Raw genomic sequence first — 21,566 nt, 5'->3', positions numbered from 1 at the left:
GTGTGTATTTGTTCAGAGAAATATGTATTATATAAATATCAATTGGAAGGACACCCACATGTCTCTCGCTATCTGAATACCTACTAATTATGTCAATTTTAAGTGTCATAATACAAAGGTATCACCAGAGAGCTGATTCCTAATCACCAATCCAGCAGGAGTTAGTAACAGTGATTATATATTATATATATATATATATATATATATATATATATATATATATATATATATATATATTGTATGTTATATAATGTGTATATTAATGTTGTATCTATATATATATAGATATAATAATATCTATATATATATTTATATATCATATATAAAAATTTATATATATATATCTAGTATGCTTTTCATTCCTGGTTGGATCGCCAGAATAGTCTAATTACCAAGTACTTGATTTACCTGCCCAGGAGTCAAACGCAGGAGCAAAATTTTGGTTGTGCGTATAAAACCGACATCCTATTCTGGGTACGTAGAAATACGCACAAAAGCACTAAAACTGCCAAGGACTCGGGAGATTACGATGCTCCTACAACGCCGTTATTCCTTCGTCCTTGAAAGACCTCTTGCGTTGTCAGTGGTGGTCAGTTGCTCGGAAACCGGAGAATGGGTCGAGTTTCGTCATCAGAGTTTTAAGGTAAAATAAGTTCCTGATGTTTCCTGTCGGTAATTTAGTGATCTAAAAAAAAGGGTATGTATGCCAAATTGTTTGGCTATTATGGAGATCTGGTGTGTTTATTATTATTTTTTTTGGTTTATAGTGAAAATTAGCATTCGTTTTAGCAGAACAGTTTAGACTACAGTGTCACTGTTGCTCGGTTTGTTGATATATTTTTTATTATTTATTTTTTTTATTTTTTTCTATTTTTTTAAAGAGCAGTGCGCATCACGTTCCAGTCATACTAAGGTTTGGAAAATAGGATGGTGTTTTAAATCACAGCGTCCAGATTGTTCAAAGTTTGTTTTTTTTTATTTACGTAAAAGTAAAACCTATGGCCAATTTTTTTCACAAAAAGTTTTGACAGGATGGATTTTTTTTCTTAGAAACTAAGCATCAAATGCTTCCCCCCCACCCCACATCAAAATACCCACTCCACGGAGAACCAAATGAGTTCTAAAGCAGGGCCTTAACTAATACAGGAAAGGAATTGCTTCGGTTCAGCTGCAAAGTTTGCTAATCTCCCTAAGTCGTATCTGATACACATCAAGGTAATTCTAAGCCCTCATTCCGCGGTAAAGTAGACAATGGCAGTTGACGTTTTCCTACGTTATTTTACCTACTGAACAAGAATTTAAAGTAATATTTATTCGAACGACTGTAATGAACCCCCAGGGGCCAGTACTAAACACGGCAAAATACATTGGACGCCCCAATCCCTAGCAGGTGTCGTATCCGCGGTTACGTTACGACATCCTCTAGGGATTGGGGCGTCCAATGTATTTCGCCGTGTTTAGTACTGGCCCCTGGGTTTAATTACAGTCGTCCGAATAAATATTACTTTAGATTCTTGTTCAGTAAGTAAAATAACGTAGGAAAACGTCAACTGCCATAGTCTACTTTACCGCGGAATGAGGGCTTAGAATTACCTTAGTGTGATCTGGACATCACACACCACTGGAAGCCTGGCAATAATAGGGAAGCATTTGGCGAAGTCTCGAATTGTGAACACCTTTACATTCACTTATGGGTAATCCTAGGCAATAATCCCACAAGGACTGCAAGGAACGGGCTCGCGAGTACGAAAGTCTCCAGGGATTGGGGTGTCAAATGTATTTCGCTGTGTTCAGTACTGGCCCCTGGGGCTTAATTACAGTCAACCCCACAAAAATAATGGTAAAGTCTTCATAAGGAACCCTAATACTGTAGGAAACTGTAATTTCCAAAGAAATACCCGACATGGAGTTATGACTTACATCTACCAATCCATTTATAGGCTTATGCTTATCTGGCATTGGCATTTTTATGCGAGGCACTATAGGGATTTATAGATGTTGGAGAACCTGAAGCCCCCCTCCATACAAGGGATAGACAGAAAGGGCACACTGATTTGCCCATAATTCTCTTGCATTTCTACAGTGTTACCAGATCAAACAGTCCAAGGCAGGCAGTAGGTGCACGCAGGCAAACTTTAGACTTGGACCACTCTCGTGATTGCCATCCACCCACAAAATTAGTAATGGCGTCTGCCCGACGTGCATTTGCCCTTCATGTGGAAGGTGCTTTTAGCATTAGTTGCAGCATCACTTCAGCCCCAAGCCACACCAGCTTTTTGGCCTATTACCTTTACCCCCATTCCATTCTTGACTCCTGCTGACCCACTACTTCCTGTTCCTCCTTTTCACTGTCTTTGCACTAAATGGACTGACAGCCCATATGTTACGAAAGGGGGCTAGCTCAGGTAAGTGCACAAGGAGATACGGGTGGGTTCGAGCAAGGATGGTGCAGATTCACTCAAGGATCAAGTTAGTAATCCTGAAGGATCAAGTTAGTAATCCTGAAGGATCAAGTTAGTAATCCTGAAGAATAGAACTAAGCTGAGCTATGTAATGATGGGCAGGTTATGATATGTACAGTACATTGAGGTAATGTGCTTAATGCTGGTGCATATTCGTATCAAGTTATGAATGGTGAACATATCAGGAAGTGGGCTGCATATTTTTTGTGTACAAGTCAATGGTTTTTAATTGAGGGTGAGCTGAAAGCTCATACTTTGTTTTTTGTAGGTCTGGCATGAACTCCCAAACCACTAAATAAATTTCTACCAGACTTGGCACAAAGCAGCCAGAGTCGGAGGAGATTCAAGTATGTTCCATTGGAGGCCACTTCCACTGGGAGACAAAGTGAGACAAAGTGGAACAAAGTGTTCTCTAGAACTGCTAGACCAGAAATTATGGACCTTGCAAGGAAAGTGTTTTAATGGAATGCCTAATGATAAGCTTTGGATTTCTGGGACAGGGTATTATTCAAAATTTCACAGATCTAGTAAAATTTTTAAAACTTGAAACATAAGGCTTCCAGTCCAAAAATTTAATTGGAAATCATGCTCGCGTAACATGTGAAGTTCAAATCTTCTAAGAAAGAGCAACGTGGAACCATAATAGCAGTCCGAAATTTACTTAAGGTATAATAAAATCTTAAAACCTATGGTCTTCACTCATAGCACAGGCTAAAGCCATAACCAGCACATGACTGGCGCTGCTTGATCCTAGAGCAATTTCTTTAAAGTGTTTTTTCAGGTTTTATGTTCTCATTAATTCATTTCACACATACTGTTAATAGGACAAAGAATGCTGAGACTGAGGTTAATGACCACTTTTCATGTATTTTTTTTTCTAGGTACTTTATGTTAGCCTAATGGAACAGGGAGAGACTAGCACAGCAGAGCCATCTGATGATTCAAGGCCAACTGAAAATCCAGTAGCAGTAGGTGATTCAGTGGCAGCTGATGCTGCAGGCGCTGTAGATATGCCAGGGGCATCTGAAGCTCCAGAGACAACTGACACCACAATGCCTGCTAATGTTACTGGGATTGTTGTCCATCTGGTGTCTTCTGACAGTTCAGGGCCTTCTGAGCCTGCTGATAATGTGGAAACATCGAGCAACTTGGCAGCTGTCAATGCGAACCCTACCAGCAGCGTGAAACCTGCTGTTATTTTAAGGTCTTCTGGCAGCAACACTCAAGATAGACCGAAGCAGAAACTTTCACGGGCAACACGGTCCATGCCGTTAACAGGTACACCCTACAGGTACTTGCCCGAGAACTCTAATTTGAGTGAGAAGAAGTTGAAATCCAGCCTGAAGCGTAGGACAGTCTGTGGTGCAACACCTATTGCTGTAAGTTTAGTTGAAGGAAGTTTTAAAGTTTTGGGTGCATCTTCTTTCTATTGATGTGATGAGCTTTGTCTAAACATAGCTTCTCGAGTCTTGTTAAGAATGCTCATGGGAGAATAATGTGCTATTGCTTTATTTTACGTTGACTCTACCAGCAAGAACTACTAGGACGGTTTTTAACATTGACTAACTCTTTACAAAAAAATTATGAGCAATGAGTTAAGTGAATTTTAAGTCTTTCTTAAAAGTAACTGGAAATACGTGTATTGCAGGCTTAAAGCACTTTAAAATTTTTCCATATTAATTACAGGATAATCTGGAGGAGGAGTTCAAGGCACTAGCCCTCGGAAAAATCCCAATAGCTTTACAAGACAGTTCCTTTCAGGTTAGTGATATTTTTAGTGGATCTTAAACCCGCAATATCTTTTGAGTACAGTCTAAATGTCGAAATATGATACTGAAGCCTTCACTTTGAATCTATTTGCCTTCGTATACAATTGTATGAATAGTGAGTAACAACTTTGCTGAGATTGTGCATACAATAACATACCTGCAACAATTCTTTTTCTTATCGGTATTCCAAAAGCATGTCTGAAACCATCTGGTTTTGGTGGTTGTGCAAGATGAACACACACGACTGCTTGAAGTAAACCCACAACTTGTTTCTGCTTTATGAGAAACATGGATGGCTGTGGCTTGGAATATCATGTTGGCACACACAAATGGATGGAGTGACAGCTGACAGCTAACAATTCGTGTCTCAAATCTTTCAGATCACTGTGAAAGGTAAACTTGCAAAAAGTGCCTGCAGTAAAGCTGGATCGGAGAAAAACTTGGATCACTCGGAAGGATGCTCTGCAGGGGCAAGCAATGGGGATACGGTAGGAGATTTGGAAATTTAATCCTAAGTACAGAAACTGTTGGAATTTAGAAGTCATAGTTTTCCAAGTGGTTTGGGGTTTTCCTCCAACATCTAAAATTATCTTGGGATTTTAATACCATGTCTCAAAAGTGTGGAGTTCTTCAATCCGCAGTGGTAGTGTTTCGCCATTTTGAGGCAAACTATATTTTGCAGGTATGGTAAAGGATGAATTTTTAAGAACTGCAAATTGACTCCGCTTAGTTTTAGTATCTATTTACATGCGAGTGCTAGTCAAAGTCCCAACATTCATCTAAATTCCATTGTGTGGCTGTAAAAGCCGAATTCCTACATAATGTTAGACTGTACAAGATACGGTACACAAATAACTAATCTTTTCTGTGAATAGAACAGAAATAGTTCTTATGCAGTTGAAGTAGACCTATTACCACAACTTAAAATTTTCTTGTTAGAGCATTTGGGCAGGCTGAATCACTGCAAACTAAATAGACTGAAATTGCATTTGAAAATAAGACATACAACACATGGGAAAAAAAGTGCTCGATAATGTTGGCTGGGTTCCCGTGGGCAGCAGAAGTTAGATTACCCAGACCAACCTGGACGAGGATCACAAAAGGAAGGCGGAGATAGTTGAGCTCTGTGATAAAACACAGACAGTTAAGATGTGGCATGCAGAGGCCCTTGTGGTCATGCATCTTTGGAGGGAATGCTAGTAACTTTATCTAAATAACAGAGCCATCCTCATGGTGCTTAGGAAAATTTGTCCTCCAGCTGACTTTGTCAATTTGTCACAGTTGGGGAGTTTTAGTAAAGTTTTTAACCTAATACTGTTGCCTGTGTTCCAGTTACACAAGTCATTTTAAATGGCAAGCCCTTGGAATCTGTTTTCAAGGAAAAAGCCCAAATGTGATTTCGTAAATGTTTCTTTTAACTTTTCAAGGTACTATTGATAAGTTGGTCTTGTTCTCTGTCAGAACACTCTTCATCAGAATGTTCTCCTTCCACTTACATCATTAAACCATTCTGAGACCAATTTGGACTCTGTCCATATCTTTGGGAAAAAATAAATTAACCTGAAGGCTTCTATTTTTGTTTCCATGAATTTACAGGACAGCACCGGAGGAGAGGGAAAGGAGGACATATTACAGATCCTACTGAATAACTTTCACGTAAGTTAACAGTGCTTTTGCTATTATGTACTGGAAGGTTTGAGTTATGTTCTGGTCCCTAGAAATGCCAAGCACCTTCAGCTTTGCAGTAGTTTCTTTCAAATCATGCTAATGAACTAAATTGATAACTTTTATATTGAATTTATTCAACTTATCTTCCAGGGACATGGAAGGGAACATTTCCAGACTTTGGTTCCACAAATAGGCGTCATTCCAGATGTGGTAGAGTACAAGGTGCGGTTCAAAACACTTTTAGGATTACTTAAAAGATTTGTTCAAATTCTGACTTGACATTAACACAGTCTCTCTGGAGAATGGTTAATCCATTTGTGACATGGCAATCACTTGATCTCGAAGTGAGTGAATTCAAGTAATTCTCTCATTTCTTTGGAATATTTTTCTTAAAATTTTACCTTTTAACTTTTAATATTAAGCCATTATCACAATGCCCTAAGTTTTTAATATCAAGGATGCTGCCTTACTAGTTTTGATAACTTGAACACAAGCAGAGGTCAGTCTGGTTATTTATGATTCTCTATTAGTTCCTTAACATATTTCTCACTATATTTTCTACAATGTTGGTCAGTTTTACAATCATGAAGGCTCATTTCAAGTCTTAATTTGAACATAATGTTTCGCCATTTTTCCAGGCCCATGAGTCTTACGACGTTAGTCTTGACAACCTAATCATGCAAAACCAAGAAGAAAAGTCTTGCATGTGGGTCCCACAGAATGCTTACAGCATAGACTTTACACAAGACGATTACGAGGAGAACTATTTCATTTCGCATATCGTCCACATTGATGAGTATCGTGAAATGAGGAAGGCCAAAAGTCTGCTGCCCAAACCGATAGAGGCAGAGATGGACAACACCAGTTTGAGTGGGATGGAAGGCGCTTGGTTTCGGATGCGCCCACCCCACGGGCACAATAAATATGGATGTGCGAGTCTGGACATCACCCTGCACAGACTTGTGGTCTACTACCTGCTGACAGGTCGGTTCAAAATGTACCTGGCGGAAGTTTTCCAGTCGCCAACGAAGTGCGTCAGTCGCCTCGTCATGGCCAAGAAAACAGACCAAGATATTCCCGCCAAATGGGCGGGCTTCGAGCTCTACAACCCCGGCGGTCCTTGGTTTGTGGTGAAGGACATGGCGCAAGGTAGCATCTCACACAAGTTCCCGCGCTTCATCAGAGGTTTCGGTTCCCGTGACCGCCATCCAGTTGAGCACGAGGTCGAGGTCTTTTTCAAGTTCGACGAGGGCTTCTTCAAGAAGGTTTTCACGAGGATGGACATGTTGCCGGTGTCCCACGTCTTGGCGAATGGCGGCGAGGAAGGCATGTGTCAGAAGTACAGATCTGGAGACCGCGCGGCGTGGGTTTTATGTCCGTCGCCCCTGTCGGTGACGGAATCCTATTTGGAGATGGGGGACATTGACGAGGAGTTCTGGGACTGAAATGCCTCGTCAGTTTCTAACGCAAGGTCGCCTGGCAAATGAAATGGTGCACAAGGTCAATCTGCATCGAAAGGGAGATGAGGAAATAGCACAACAAACAACCTCCATATGATTTTGAAGTAGATACAAATGAAGAACTCCGTTCTACGTCAAATTCAAAATTGCTTGTAAATAAGTAGCATTTTTGTTAAGTTTTAAGTATTTATGCAAAACTGTCATAAGCCCCTGAAAATGGTACCGTGATAAACCGAGAAGTGCATGGGTGTGTAATGGACTAATGTAAAATGTTAGTGAAAATAGACTACTTTATATTTTTAACTTATTTAATGCCAAATTCAACTATAGCTGAAGGTAACTATCAAGGCGTCAAGGTCTGTTTTTGGTCAACTTACTACCTGCTTACTGTATTAATTGCAAAATTATGAATCTTTGCCTCACTTGAGGTTTTCTGATTTTTAAAACAAATTTTTAGCTACGCTCTTTGGAAATTTATCAAATTTAAATGTGCATTAGTTATGTTATGAGCAGGGAGAAAGTAAATCTAATATTGTCTACACAGCCTATTATTTCCTTAAGCCATTGGCAAGTGGTTAAAAGTCTCCAAAAACAACTTCGCTTACAACAAGGCGTGATCTGATCTCCGACTTACTTGGGAAGCGTGCAAGATTTTCTCATCGCGCATTCAAGTTGTAAACTTGATATTCCTAACTTTTAATGCAAATTAAAACTTACTAAGATCTATGGCCAAATAGAGCCTTGTTTCACCAACGAAAATTAGAATAAATACGCTGTATTTTATTAGAAATAATTTTTCTGCACTGTAACATGCACTTTATTAATTTTTTCATATTGTCATTCTAATCATAAATGTCCTATCCTAAATTCCTGTATGATTAACTGGATGCAAAACTCCTTTTTTGGACCTACTTAGGCTCTTCCATAACCCTTTGATATCCCCCCCACCAACAGCAGCAAAGTAGTTTATAGGCTTACTCCCCGAGTAATCCAAAGGCTGGACATTTTAAAATTCAGTAGACAATCTGCAAATTATTCCAATCATCAAGGTTACTACATTGATCTTACCTGTTTGGAGTGTTGCTTGGGTTTGGGGAGTTGCTAATGTCTCGAGAAAAGACTAAGCTAAATAGCTGGCTAAAGGCCCATTCACACGGTCGAGAAAGCTCGACGAACTCTGTTCGATGTGACATCAGAAGTGGAGAAACCGCGGGTAAAGGTGCATTCACATGGTCGAACAATGTCCGACGGACAAACATTACCATATCATAGGTGAAGCAGGATAACGTCAAGCGTTGAAACGATGGAAGTAGATCTGGCAACAAACTGTGGTACCAGATGAGGTTTTATACCACTGTTTTTACTCTGCTCACAAGGCAAAGACCGGCAGACAATTTTTAATTGGTAATAATGTTTGTCCGTCGGACATTGTTCTGACTTTTCCAGCTTCTGACATAACATTGAGCAAAGCTCGACCATGTGGAAAGGGCTTAAGAACTAAAGCGGCAACTTCTGTTTGAGGTCTGGTTATCTGACAAAATTCTTGTTTATTCAATAAGCAGTATACGAATAGTTCACTGATTTATGAATATTTCGCTGATTTAAAAGCCAATCTTGGGCTTACGAAAAACACTTGCCCATTTTTAGCTTGCTTACATAACGAGGCAGCTTTTGAGAGCATAATTTAATTCTGACATTGTTCTGCACTGAAATTGGAAAATCCTGGAATTTCCTTTGTAACCTCTTGGTAATAGTCTAAAAAATGTTAACCCTCTGAAAATTTAGGAATTAAAATCAACCTCTTGGGATTAATAATGATAATGTTGACCCTCTGAAAATTGGGGAAATTAAATTACCCTCTTGGTAATAACATGACTACTTGCTGACCTTATAACGTAAGACCATAAACATAACTAGCAAGCTTTAAATGAATGCATAACTCTGCAATGGAAACCAAAATTGTTACTGCCTGAAAGAGATCCAAAATGGTCGGTGCAACATGGGGCTCCAATTTGTATACCCTGGAAACCAGTCGAGAGAACTAAAAAGAGCCACAGACACCAGTCCAACTGGAGAAGTAAATCATAACTATAGCTCACAGGAGGCGACTTGATTTTAAGTAGATGAGATAAATACAAATTTCTGGGTATAGAAAATAACCCCTTGGAAGCTGATAAGGAAGACAAGGATCTTGAGAAGTTTCCAAGTTAAATTCACTGGAGTAAATATTCAGTCATTTGACAGTAGCACCATCACCCTTGTAGATGTGGCTATTCTACAAGAAAAAAAAATTCAATACAGCATTGGATGCCAAACAAAATTTTTGGCCTTATAGGTAGCATTCATGTAATCAATGTTTCATATTAGTTGAGAGTGCTTGACAAGTAGTGAGCAAAAACTTAGCATGATATTGGCTAGCTTGATCAATTGAGTGTGTTATCAGACCAAATGAGCACAATAACGGAGTTTAAAGAATCTTCATTTTACGTCATCGTGATACATCTGGGAATTTTTTCAAACTTACGATCATTTTCTTGCTGTTTATATTTTTTTTCCTCTTGCTTCTGAAGCAGCATTACCAGGCAATCGCATCGTTCTGGCTATATACTCTGTTGGTCAGTAAATAGGAATGGGTTAAGGCCTGTCCACAGGACTGGGCCTGATCGGCGGACCCCCGGTCTAACGGCCACACTTGACGGGCAAACCATCAAATTGCCCAATGGGTCTTGTAGCAAAATCACCATGGTGGTGTCCGATGGCTTGAGCTACGACCCTGGCAGATGTACGTTAACCATATACATTTCTTTTACCAAGCCATTCTTTGCACCCTATTCTCTCTCTTCCTCTTTTTCATCACACACAAAGCAATTATCATGCTACACAATATCTTCTTTGCAGTAGGCACCATGTTTATTGTACTGCACTGAACACACTACCGGCATCGTCGGGCACGCCTACCTCTCCATCGCCTCACCCGTGTGGACAACATTCACAGGCGAGCCTGCCAGAATTTGCCCGTCAACCCCGGAGCCCGCTCATGTGGACAGGTCTTTATGGGAACAGCATTTGCCTGTTGGGCAGTGCCTGCTAGTATGGACAGCAGAGCGCCATAGATCCCCTTTTTACATGCACTATGAGATTTGTTTGTATTTGATGTTAAATTTCCTTAGCTGATATACATTCTGCTCAGCACCCACAACAGTTTCATTGATATCCGCTGTGAATATTTGCCGTCAGCTCCAAAACAAGACTGGCCAAGTAATATCAGTGTCATTCATGGCGTATCATAACTTGAACTTCCTTTCTTGACGCACACACTGGGCTGGATAGAGGGAATTATTCTCCAGTCATAAGGAAATCTGTTACAGAACAGAGTTCAAGATGTTGGACAACTATAATAGGTGGGAAAAAACCATGAGAAACACATGAAAAGTAAGTGGCAGAGAGCAATGCCCACAGAGGCACTAGTAAAGAGAAAACTGCTGATAGTAGTACCGGCAGCACTTCTATACCTTGTGGGGGCGGGGCTGGGGGTTGGTATTAAATAAAAAAATGATGCATCAATTCATTGTCGCAGAAATAACAACCGAACAGAAGATAATAATAACATGAGACACTAAAGAACTGGGAAATGACGAAACACAACAATGGCTACAGAGGGTAGAACTCGGAAGGAAACGGAAGGAATGCTAACAGCTGCACAAGATCAGCCCCTAAGAACCAGATATGTCCAAAGAACAAGAGATGGAAATAACATCCCACCCATATGCAGAAAGTGCAATATGAAAAACGATACCATAAACCACATAGCAAGCGAATATCCAGCTCTTGCACAAAACCAACACAAAAAGAGGCATGATTCAGTGGCAAAAACCCTTCACTGGAGCCTGTGCAAGAAACACCAGCTACCTTGCAGTAATAAGTGGTACGAGCACCAACCAGGAGTAATAGAAAACGATCAGGCAAAGATCCTCTGGGACTATGGTATCAGAACGGATAGGGTGATACGTGCAAATAGACCAGAGGTGACGTTGATTGACAAAATCAAGAAAGTATCACTCATTGTTGTCGCGATACCATGGGACACCACAGTTGAAGATTAAGAGAAAAAATCGATAAGTATCAAGACCTGAAAACAGAAATAAGAAGGATATGGGACATGCCAGTGGAAATTGTACCCATAATCATAGGGACATTAGGCACGATCCCAATATTCCCGAAAAGGAACCTGGAAAAAGTAGATGTCGAAGTAGCTCCAGGGCTCCTAGAAACAGCGCATATAGTGAGAAAAGTGATGGATTCCTAAGGAGGCAGGATGCAACCCGGAACCTCACACTATAAAACAAAAAATACCCCGTCAAATAAGACGACTGTGATAGTAATATATACATATATATTAATATAATATTACATATATATATATAGATATATATATATATATATATATATATATATATATATATATATATATTTATATGAATCAAGGAACTCCTGTAACGAGGCTATGATACTGAGAATTGAAAGCCACAGTAATGTTAGAAATATCTATGTCAGGGTTAGATGTGGTTATGGAGAGACTTTCTGATAATGCTACTCCATATCACTCATCAGGGACACGCAATAGTATCTGAAAGTCTCTCATTATCAGTTTTTAACCCAGTACAAATTATCAATAATAATAATGGAGAAACAAATCCACAGATATGTAAATGTACTACATATATTAAATTTAAAAACTGCTAGGACAGCTTTCGGAATTCTGTTCCGTTCCCCTTTTCAATCTGCTTTTGAAAAGGGGAGCCGAATAGATTCCCGAAAGCTATCTTTGCTGTTTTAAATTTAAATAAATGTACATTTACATATCTGTGGAGTTGTTTCTCCATTGGAAGATTCGTGCTACTGTGAGTATCTAATAATAATAATAATAATAATAATAATAATAATAATAATAATAATAATAATAATAATAATAATAATAATAATAAGCCACAACATGTCCACTCGACCAGGGGCAAAATTCCACAAATGTCTGCATATGTACCTGAGGAATATTGTTGAAATGCTGCACCTTTACAGATTGCCAATGAAGCCAAGCCATTTTATGTGAAAATTGAAAAAGCTTCCGACTTCCTGAATGTACTTTGAGCCAGCCGCAAATAAGAAGAAAAGGAAGATTCAGTTTTTGAATGATGTAATACCTAGTGTGGAATATATTCCAAGGACTACTGGTAAACTAGAGGCTTTGCGTGATTCTGTGGTCCTTGATTTTTTTGCCTCTAGAGACGGTCACCTTGTAATTTGAAACTTTTTAACCAGTTTTCGAAGAACGTTAAGGGTCTGCTGACACTGAATTATTTTAAGGTAATTGTGTGTATTTATTGGTGGTTGTGTGGAATAATGAACACGTTGCTACTGTTGTGTTAAAAGCATCTTTGGTTAAAAGTTCGAAATGTGTTTGGCTAGTGCTATAAAAATCCGTTTACCGAGCTTCCGTTTGTCGAGCCGAGGGACTGTTGCTCAGATATTGGCTTGAGTTACAAGAATGTTAACTGAAAATTATATAGAAGGACTTTATTTCCATCTATTCCGCTCCTAACTGCTGAAGGCAAAATCTGCAATAGAAAAATAAGTATTTGTGTGCGTCCGTATTTATAAATGGTTAAGGCTAATGCTCTAAAATTATATTAAGAGATAGAGCTGAACTAAGTCTTCATTGGCTCAAGTCTTTGATTCATTGGCTCAAGTCTTTGATTCATTGGCTCTAAAGTCTTTGATTCATTGGCTCAAAAGTCTTTGATTCAGTGGCTCAAAATTCTTATAATTCGGTGGTTCTACAGTCTTGTAATTCGGTGGTTCTACAGTCTTGTAATTCGGTGGTTCTACAGTCTTGTAATTCGGTGGTTCTACAGTCTTGTAATTCGGTGGTTCTACAGTCTTGTAATTCAGTGGTTCTACAGTCTTGTAATTCAGTGGTTCTACAGTCTTGTAATTCAGTGGTTCTACAGTCTTGTAATTCAGTGGTTCTACAGTCTTGTATTTCATTGGCTCAAAAGTCTTGTAATTCAGTGGCTCAAAAGTCTTGTAATTCAGTGGCTCAAAAGTCTTGTAATTCAGTGGCTCAAAAGTCTTGTAATTCAGTGGCTCAAAAGTCTTGTAATTCAGTGGCTCAAAAGTCTTATAATTCAGTGGCTCAAAGGTCTTATAATTCAGTGGTTCTAAAGTCTTGATTTAGTGGCTCTTAGTCTTTTAATTCTGTGGCTCAAAAGGTTTATTTCAGTGGCTCTTAAGTCTTATGATTCAGTGGCTCTTTAAGTCTTATGATTCAGTGGCTCTTAAGTCTTATGATTCAGTGGCTCTTAAGTCTTATGATTCAGTGGCTCTTAAGTCTTATGATTCAGTGGCTCTTAAGTCTTATGATTCAGTGGCTCTTAAGTCTTATGATTCAGTGGCTCAAAAGTCTCATTTAGTGGCTAAATTGTCAACAATGTCCGTTTTTCTGGTGTTAGAAGTGCACTCTCGTCGTAGTTCGGAAGTCACGTAAACCCACTTATTCCGTTGCTGAATAGCCACTGGTTCCATGCACCATACAAACAAAAACACTATCTGGAGAAAAAATTGAGGTTCACTATTTTTTTTAATACAGGTCCTTTAAATCTGGGTCACCTGTAAATCCTCTTATGTAGAATCTTGCTGTTTTTAAATTCCAGCAAATGCTCTGATCGCCATCGTTGTGAATCGCTTATTGTCAATTTCGAAAACTTCGGTTACCTAGCGTTCGACTATTACCCATCTCCCCCTCAAACATTTACAAATTGTTAAAACTAACATTTGAGTAAGAAATAAAAGTAAATGTCATTAAATACAGGTGCAATAATAAATTCTTGCTAAAGTCTTCCCCCCCCCCCCCCCCCCCAACCCCCCCAACCCCCCAAAAGCAAATTGTACCCTCTGACGGAAATTGTTGCTTATGGTGTCCGACAACTTTTTAGTTTTGAGGAAGTGAAAATGGAAAAAAAAATTATTCGCCCTAGTCTCGAAAGCAAATATTTTTTAAACTTTGGCCTCTTCAGGAATGCTTATAGCCCAACAAGGAAGCCATTAGGTCATAAGTAGCTCACGATTGCACACTCGAAGTGTATAACCTCGGTTAAATCTAATTTCACTAAATTTATTTCCTACCTTTGTAGTACGTATTTCATAATAGACCAGCCAGTTTAATTTCCCCATGAGCGACGCGTATAGTACCTACACCAGGAATGAATGTTAAAACTTAACGGTATTTCTACAGAAGCAATCCGCGGTGGCCTAGACTATGGCAATTGACGTTTTCCTATGTTATTTTACTTACTGAACAAGAATTTAAAGTAATATTTATTCGGACGACTGTAATTAACCCCCAGGGGCCAGCACTAAAAACGGCGAAATACATTGGACGGCCCAATCCCTAGTGGATGTCGTATCCGCGGTTACGTTCCTTGCAGTTCGTGCAGAACTATTCTTTAGATTTACCCTGCAAGAAATTTAACCGCGGATACGACATCCACTAGGGATTGGGACGTCCAATATATTTCGCCGTGTTTAGTACTGGCCCCTGGGGGTTAATTACAGTCGTCGGAATAAATATTACTTAAATTCTTGTGCAGTAGAAAACTGACATAGAAAAACCGTAACTGTCATAGTCTGGGCCGCACCGGATAGGTACCCTAGATCTACCTAACTGGCCGCGCGGATTGGGTCGTCCAATATATTTCGCCGTGTTTAGTACTGGCCCCTGGGGGTTAATTACAGTCGTCGGAATAAATATTACTTTAAATTCTTGTTCAGTACGTAAAACTGCATAGAAAAACCGTAACTGTCATAGTCTGGGCCGCACCGGATAGGTACCCTAGATCTACCTAACTGGCCGCGCGGATTGGGTCGTCAAATGTATTTCAGTGTGTAGTACTGGCCCCTGGAGGTGAATTACAGTCTACCCCCAAAAAAACTAAAGCAACCGAAATACTCTAGGAAACTGTAATTGCCAGAGAGATACCCAACGCATTATTACTTAGATCTACCTATGTTTTTTTATTATTTAGATCTACATATACTGTTTTTTTTTTCATCTGTCCATCCGCCTGTGGTGTTTGCGCATGGTAACACTGCATCCCGGGCTTTAAATAAAATGTAACAGTGTAATTCGCATACAGTAAATTATTAAAACTTTTCAGTTGCAAATGTACACCCAGATGTCCTTTTACTTTCCTAAAACTTACACACAGCGTAACTATTTAAAGCCTGTGATGCAGTGTTACCATGTGCGACCACCACAGGCAGATGGACAGATGGAAAAACAACAGTATAGTTTTTATTTATTAGGGAGAAGTGAACTGCGTAATCCAGTTATGAGTTTTTAAGAGTGAAATGTCATACACTTCGTGGCCCCAGTTTCAAAGAGTTTAAAATATTGCTTACCAATATTTTAAAGAGTGCTTTAAGTTTAGGTTAGATAAAAACATTTGTCTGTCTGTGCAAGTAACCTTTACAATAAAATGACTGGGTTAAAGTGCTCCATGCTGGTATATTAGTGTGTACTGCACTTTTAGTGTGCATTGTACTTTAGATTGGTTACTTGTTGTTAAGGCATTACAACTGCCTTTGTGTGAATTGCTCCAAATGGAACCCAAGGTTGTTGATTTTGTGGTTTAATATTTCCTCACTTCATATTTTAGGTTCAAATGGGTAATTCTAGTTAACTCCGCACTGGCTGCAAGGAATGCCCCCACAAATACGACACCCACTAAGGAAATGGGGGGTCGTGGGGGCGGGGTTTCCCAAGGTTTGTCGCTGCCAGTGTTTAGTACTAGCCCCTGGGGATTAACTACAGTCGACTCTCCCAAAAATAACAGTAAATTCTTAACAAGCAACTCAAATGCCATAGGAAACTCTAATTCCCAAAGAAATAACAGACGCAGAGTTATTACGTATTTCTTCCTTAAAATTACTTGCCAAATATGGCATATCAAAGAAAATTCTCTCTCAAATCATGACATTTTTCAGTGTCTACAGCAAGAGCACGATTTAACAGGATTTAAATTTCTCTAGGGTATCTGCTGAGTTACACCTACGCCTGCTATCATGTTAGGCCTACAAATCGCCCCTGAACCCTTCGGCAGGAAAACGGGTCCCTTTGAAAACAATGAGAGGCATCACCAGATGGCAAGGCCTCTGATGGACGAGGACATAACAGAGTTTTCAGAGGCGACAGCTAAGGATGGTTTGGAAGAGTCCAAAAATTCCGAAGAGCAAAATGAGGTCAGTGTTGCGACGTGCTTGAATTTGGATATATACAGTTTATATATCTACTCATCAGCATCCTCATCACCAAAAATTGCTGCAATTTTAGAATTTCACAACCCAAGCTGTCCAAATGAGTGGGCAGTGAATCCTAAAATTTAGGACTATTTAAGTTAACTTGGTCTTTAGAAAGCTTTTCTCGCTTTGGTACTTGCAGGACGGAATTGAGATAGTGGATGGAGCATTCAAGCAGAAACTGCAGGAATTACTTGGCATTCAGGCAAGTCCAACTACTTGCAGCATCTAGTATCCCTAGATGGCTGCATCTAGTACCCCTAAATGGCTGAGCTTTAACTAAAACTTAACTATAACGGCCATTTGAAGATGATCCAAGCATTTAATTAATTTTTTTTAATCTAGGGTATCTTTGACACCTGTATCATTGTTCTCTCAGGTTGGTAAAGTTCTGATAATAATCTAGGCTGGACATATCTCTGCCATATTTGTTCATATCAGATCTTAAGATTTTGTAGATATAACTTTGCCAAAAGTTTGATGCTTTAAACAATGTAGTACGATTATGTAGAGGTTGATTAAACTTGCATTTAACAGTTCACTTTCATAGAAATTGGTGTAAAGGAGGTAGTTTACACAAATTGGATTTAACTGTTTCATTGTATGTACTACAGGAAAGTGGGATTAGGGAAGCTATTGAAAGTGTGAGAAGTTATGCAGTCAGTGTTCCAGAGACAGTACTCAAGACTACTTGCAAAGATATTCAAGCAAAACTAAATGAAATGGTAAGCATGCTACTGACTATCATACCACAGGGTAACCAGTTGTTAGTTCAGACTAATCACTGATAACATTAAAATGTGAACACTTTCCTTTTCATTATCTGTTTTTAGATAAAAATCATGGTGTCAAACGAATCCTATTAGTTTAACAAGAAATTCTTACTGTTTTAGTACACGCAAGATTTTTAAAAAGCACTTATGACATATTCTGCATACTACCCATCTACATCAGAGCTAGTGGTTTTCTTATGTTAATTTTCTTTCTTCAGGAATATACTGTTGAAAGAGCAGTACACTGTGCCTTGAAAGGACGTGAGATAGATGCAGCATCGATGCTAACTGAACAAGCAGCCGAGTTGCAACTGGAGTTTCAAAAAATCGTATCTGGATATCATGGTACAGTAACTACTGAGGTAAGTTTAGTGGCGCTAAATACATGAGCTAGTAGGTATGAAGTTGTATGAAGGGGGATAACTGAGGTAAGTTTAGTGGACCTAAATAAAAGAGCTAGTTGGTATGAAAGTTGTATGAAGGGGGATACTTTGGATAAATGTGAAGATAAATTAAATGTCGTTGCTGTGGATTCTGTTTAGATGAACGTGGTTAGGAACCTGAGCATCAGTGATATTGTATTAACTATTTTATGGAACAGTATTGAAGATTTCCTAGCATTAACAAATTAAGTCTTCAAAGTTACAATTGACTTGCTTGTTGAAAGTGACTGGAAGAAATGGTCTGTTCAAAAACCTGAGAAGAATCTTATTTCCAGGAAGTTCGTGCTGGAGATACAAATGAAAAATGTTCTACAAAATGCACCGAGAAAAATGGGTCGGTTAATGAAGAGAAGATATTAACAGCTAATGGCGACCATAGCAAAGTAGAATTGCTTGATGATAGAGACTGCAACAGAGAGGAGGAAATGGTGGCTGTTTATAGCGCTGGATATAGTAAATCACTTTGTAATAAAAAAAAGTCTAGTAGATTTTACAAGGGAAAAATACCTGAAGGTATGCTGTAATGTTAGTTTTGTATCAATAGACACTTCTGTGCTTGTATAAAATTTTCTTTTGTTGAATAATTTTTTTAATTGGAGTATTCTGAATATCAATATTAATCTTTATTTAATATGCATTTGTTGAATAATTCTTTTTAATTTGAACATAATGAATATCAATCTTAATTTTTATTTAATGTGCCTTTGTTCTAAATGTTTACTTAGACTTCCAGACTTCCTAGTAATGAAAGTATAACTGCAGGAGATCATGGAGGAATCATTCTGAGAACCAATGGTTTTGGTAGGACGTCGCTGGTTGAAGAAGCTTTAAGTTTAGTACTATCGCCAAATGATGAAAAGTCTGTCAGGGAGGCAGTGTCTGCCCTGTTGGATGCCAAGGTGAGCAAGATGATTTTCATTCCACTGAGCCTTTTGGAGTCTTATAAACTCTGGTAACAAATCTAAACTCAACATTCAGATTTATATGCAGTCTAAAGCCCCGTCCACACTGTCGAACTTTGCCAGACAGACTTTGTTCAATGTGACGTCAGAAGCGGAGAAACTGCGGGTGAGGTTCTGACTTTTCCTGGTTCTGACTTTTCCTGCTTCTGACGACTCATCGAACAGTCTGTCGGGCAAAGTTCGACCGTGTAGACGAGGCTTAAGACTCCGATATAGTGTAAACTGTGGTGACAAATTGGAACTCTTAAGGCTTGTATGCCGCTTAAAAAGTTTATGGCAAAGTAGTCCTGTATCTGTTTGAAGTTGAAGTTTGGCTACAAAGTACTGGTTTATCATTACTGAGACATCTCGCCCTTGGAAGTTTTTTATCTTCAATATTATTTGATGATAGCAAAAAGTAAATATCTGCCTAGGCTAAGTAAAACCAAAAATCTGTGCCCTAAGGATTGAATTTGCAACAGTATTTAGTAAGGCTTTAATTCAAAACTTTGGACATGCTGAATCTGCATTTTTTGAAACTTAATAGGGGTGCTTTACTTTTCGTGTTGCTCTTTTCATAGTCTATATATTGACACTTTAGTTTATGAAGTTGTGAAAAGTCATTTCTATTTTTTCCCAGTGTGATGGAACTTTGCTTCAACTGATAGCATCTAAACTAATGCCCAGAACTGACCCAGAGGTGAGTTTTGATCAAAATTTTAATTCAATTATGCCTACAATTTTGCTGTTTTTGGTTCTTGGTCTGCTGACAAAGAACCTCAACCTGACAACTACGGTAAAATACTGTTGATTTTTAGATAATGTTGAGGTTATTCCTTGCAGGTTTCTGGTTTTGATGTCCGTACTATTTTGAGTAAACTGTTTACTTGGTATAGTAAAGCCTGGAACGACTTTGAAAAACTGTTATGCATGTTAAGATGGGTATCACTTCATATATAAACCTTTGTCACTAAAAGGTTCTCAACTTTGTATTCTACATTAGTTTTTTACTCTAATACTAAAATTTGTGTACTTTCTAAACAGAGGAGGATCCCTGCCACAGTACAGGGAGACAAACTGCTGATGGAGAACTTTATAGGGGGTTACACCATCTGGATTCCTGAAAGCTGGCACAGCCTAGCTTTTGACAGAGCAGAATACACAGAAATGAAACTTATGTCCCATTTAGTTAAAACTGGTGGCAGTCGAGGGAAAAAAATTGAAGAGATATTAGAGATGAAATATGTAGACGAAGGAATCTACACTAGCCTCTCCGGAATGGAAGGAGTTTGGTTCAAGGCATCTCGTGGCCTGAATAGGAGGGACAGTGCCAGTGATGGGAACGTGAACATTGAACTTAGCTTTGACAAGCTCTTGCCGTACTTCCTGCTCACTGAACGCTACAGCGTCTACGCTGTAGAAATTTGTCAGCGCAGTAAAAGATGCACAAGTAGATTTGTGATCTGCAGGTCGACTGATCAGTGTGTTCCATCAAACTGGGTGCCTTACAAATACATGCAACCAGGTGGACCTTGGTATGTTACAAAAGACGAGAGAAGCCAGACTATTGTCAACAAATATGCAAGCAGAATAAGGCGTTGCAATGCCATGATTTTGCCTGTGGAACATGAAATGGAGTTTTTCTTCAAGCTAGACAAGAAATTCAAGAAGGAGCTCTGTGATAAGTTGGCACTGGTTCTAGATATTTAGTCGAACTTTGGCAAAGGGGGACTTGGATACATGACTCACAGCTTTGTATAACTGGATGCTTCCAATATTAGTGAGGAGTCGTGAGTGGCGTCAAATTCTGTTAACCCAGTTTCTTGAGGGATCCTACCAATTTAAGAGCTGCTGTGAATGTTGGGTGTTGGCATTTTGATGAGATACTGTGTTCTGAGTTTTGAATAGCTTAAAAATTCCATTTTTAAGGAGTTTAAATCTCTTCATATCTCAATTTTTCGAAGCCATTTGATGTGTTTTGTGGAAGGTGTTTTAGTCATATTAAGTATAAGCAGTTTGTCAGGCGTAGTAAATGCTGGCTATTTTAACTAATAAAGAAATAAACGATGCAGTTATATTTTGAAGAGATTTTTATGCATTTACCTTGCTTTTTTCCCCGTTACTCGTGGTTTTAGTTATCAACCACCTGAAGGTATTAACAAATCAAACTAAAAATGGTTACCAGACAAGTGGTTAACTTAGCCTCTTAATATAAAGCAGACAAGGAACAATTTAAAGTACCAATAATGGCTTAGTCATGAATGTGTAACTGTGTAACCTCTGGAACTTAAAACTGAATTTGAGAGTAAATTCACTAAGTAAAATGTGCTTCACAGCTTTTTATTTTTCCTGGAACTGTCCTGAAAGCCTGTAATTTACTAAGGCCCTGTCCACACTACCGGGCACTGCTTCTCAGTCCTATTCATAACTTAACGGGCTTTGCTAGTGAATGGGTAAATCCTGCAGAGCAATGGGTGACTGAGCGCAGTTGAAGACGTGAACATGGTGTAGAGGTGTATCAAAATTTTAAAAGTAAAATGTATGTTTGAAATAACTAGAAAATTGGTTGGCGACATTTATAAAAGGGTCAAGTGACTTCAGTGGTATTGTGTGGTGGATAGTATACACTTTACTTCGACGAGAAATGCCTAAAGGAAAGCGCTGACAATTAACAATGCCTTAGGCCCCGTCCACACGGT

The 21,566-nt window shown here is 38.9% G+C and overlaps 2 protein-coding genes across 2 annotated transcripts; both read left to right on the top strand.

The window, feature by feature from the left end:
* The first annotated feature begins 558 nt into the window (after positions 1–558).
* LOC135204916 (uncharacterized) lies at positions 559–7,898 on the top strand. The gene is made up of 7 exons (XM_064235174.1): positions 559–643; positions 3,344–3,841; positions 4,149–4,223; positions 4,612–4,719; positions 5,828–5,887; positions 6,050–6,121; positions 6,538–7,898. The coding sequence occupies exons 2-7, from the start codon at positions 3,362–3,364 to the stop codon at positions 7,342–7,344; spliced, it is 1,602 nt and encodes a 533-aa protein (XP_064091244.1). The 5' UTR covers positions 559–643; positions 3,344–3,361; the 3' UTR covers positions 7,345–7,898.
* A 4,686-nt stretch (positions 7,899–12,584) lies between these two features.
* LOC135204908 (uncharacterized) lies at positions 12,585–20,944 on the top strand. Its single transcript, XM_064235167.1, has 9 exons — positions 12,585–12,720; positions 16,444–16,653; positions 16,853–16,915; positions 17,325–17,435; positions 17,702–17,845; positions 18,202–18,439; positions 18,689–18,825; positions 19,508–19,567; positions 19,912–20,944. The coding sequence occupies exons 2-9, from the start codon at positions 16,477–16,479 to the stop codon at positions 20,575–20,577; spliced, it is 1,596 nt and encodes a 531-aa protein (XP_064091237.1). The 5' UTR covers positions 12,585–12,720; positions 16,444–16,476; the 3' UTR covers positions 20,578–20,944.
* The last annotated feature ends 622 nt before the right edge of the window (positions 20,945–21,566 follow it).

Source organism: Macrobrachium nipponense, chromosome 24 (genome assembly GCF_015104395.2).
Source record: "Macrobrachium nipponense isolate FS-2020 chromosome 24, ASM1510439v2, whole genome shotgun sequence".
In the NCBI taxonomy this organism is placed as follows: Eukaryota; Metazoa; Arthropoda; class Malacostraca; order Decapoda; family Palaemonidae; genus Macrobrachium; species Macrobrachium nipponense.
The sequence above is the reverse complement of the archived record's forward strand: the minus strand, read 5'-3'. Positions and strand labels throughout refer to the sequence as shown.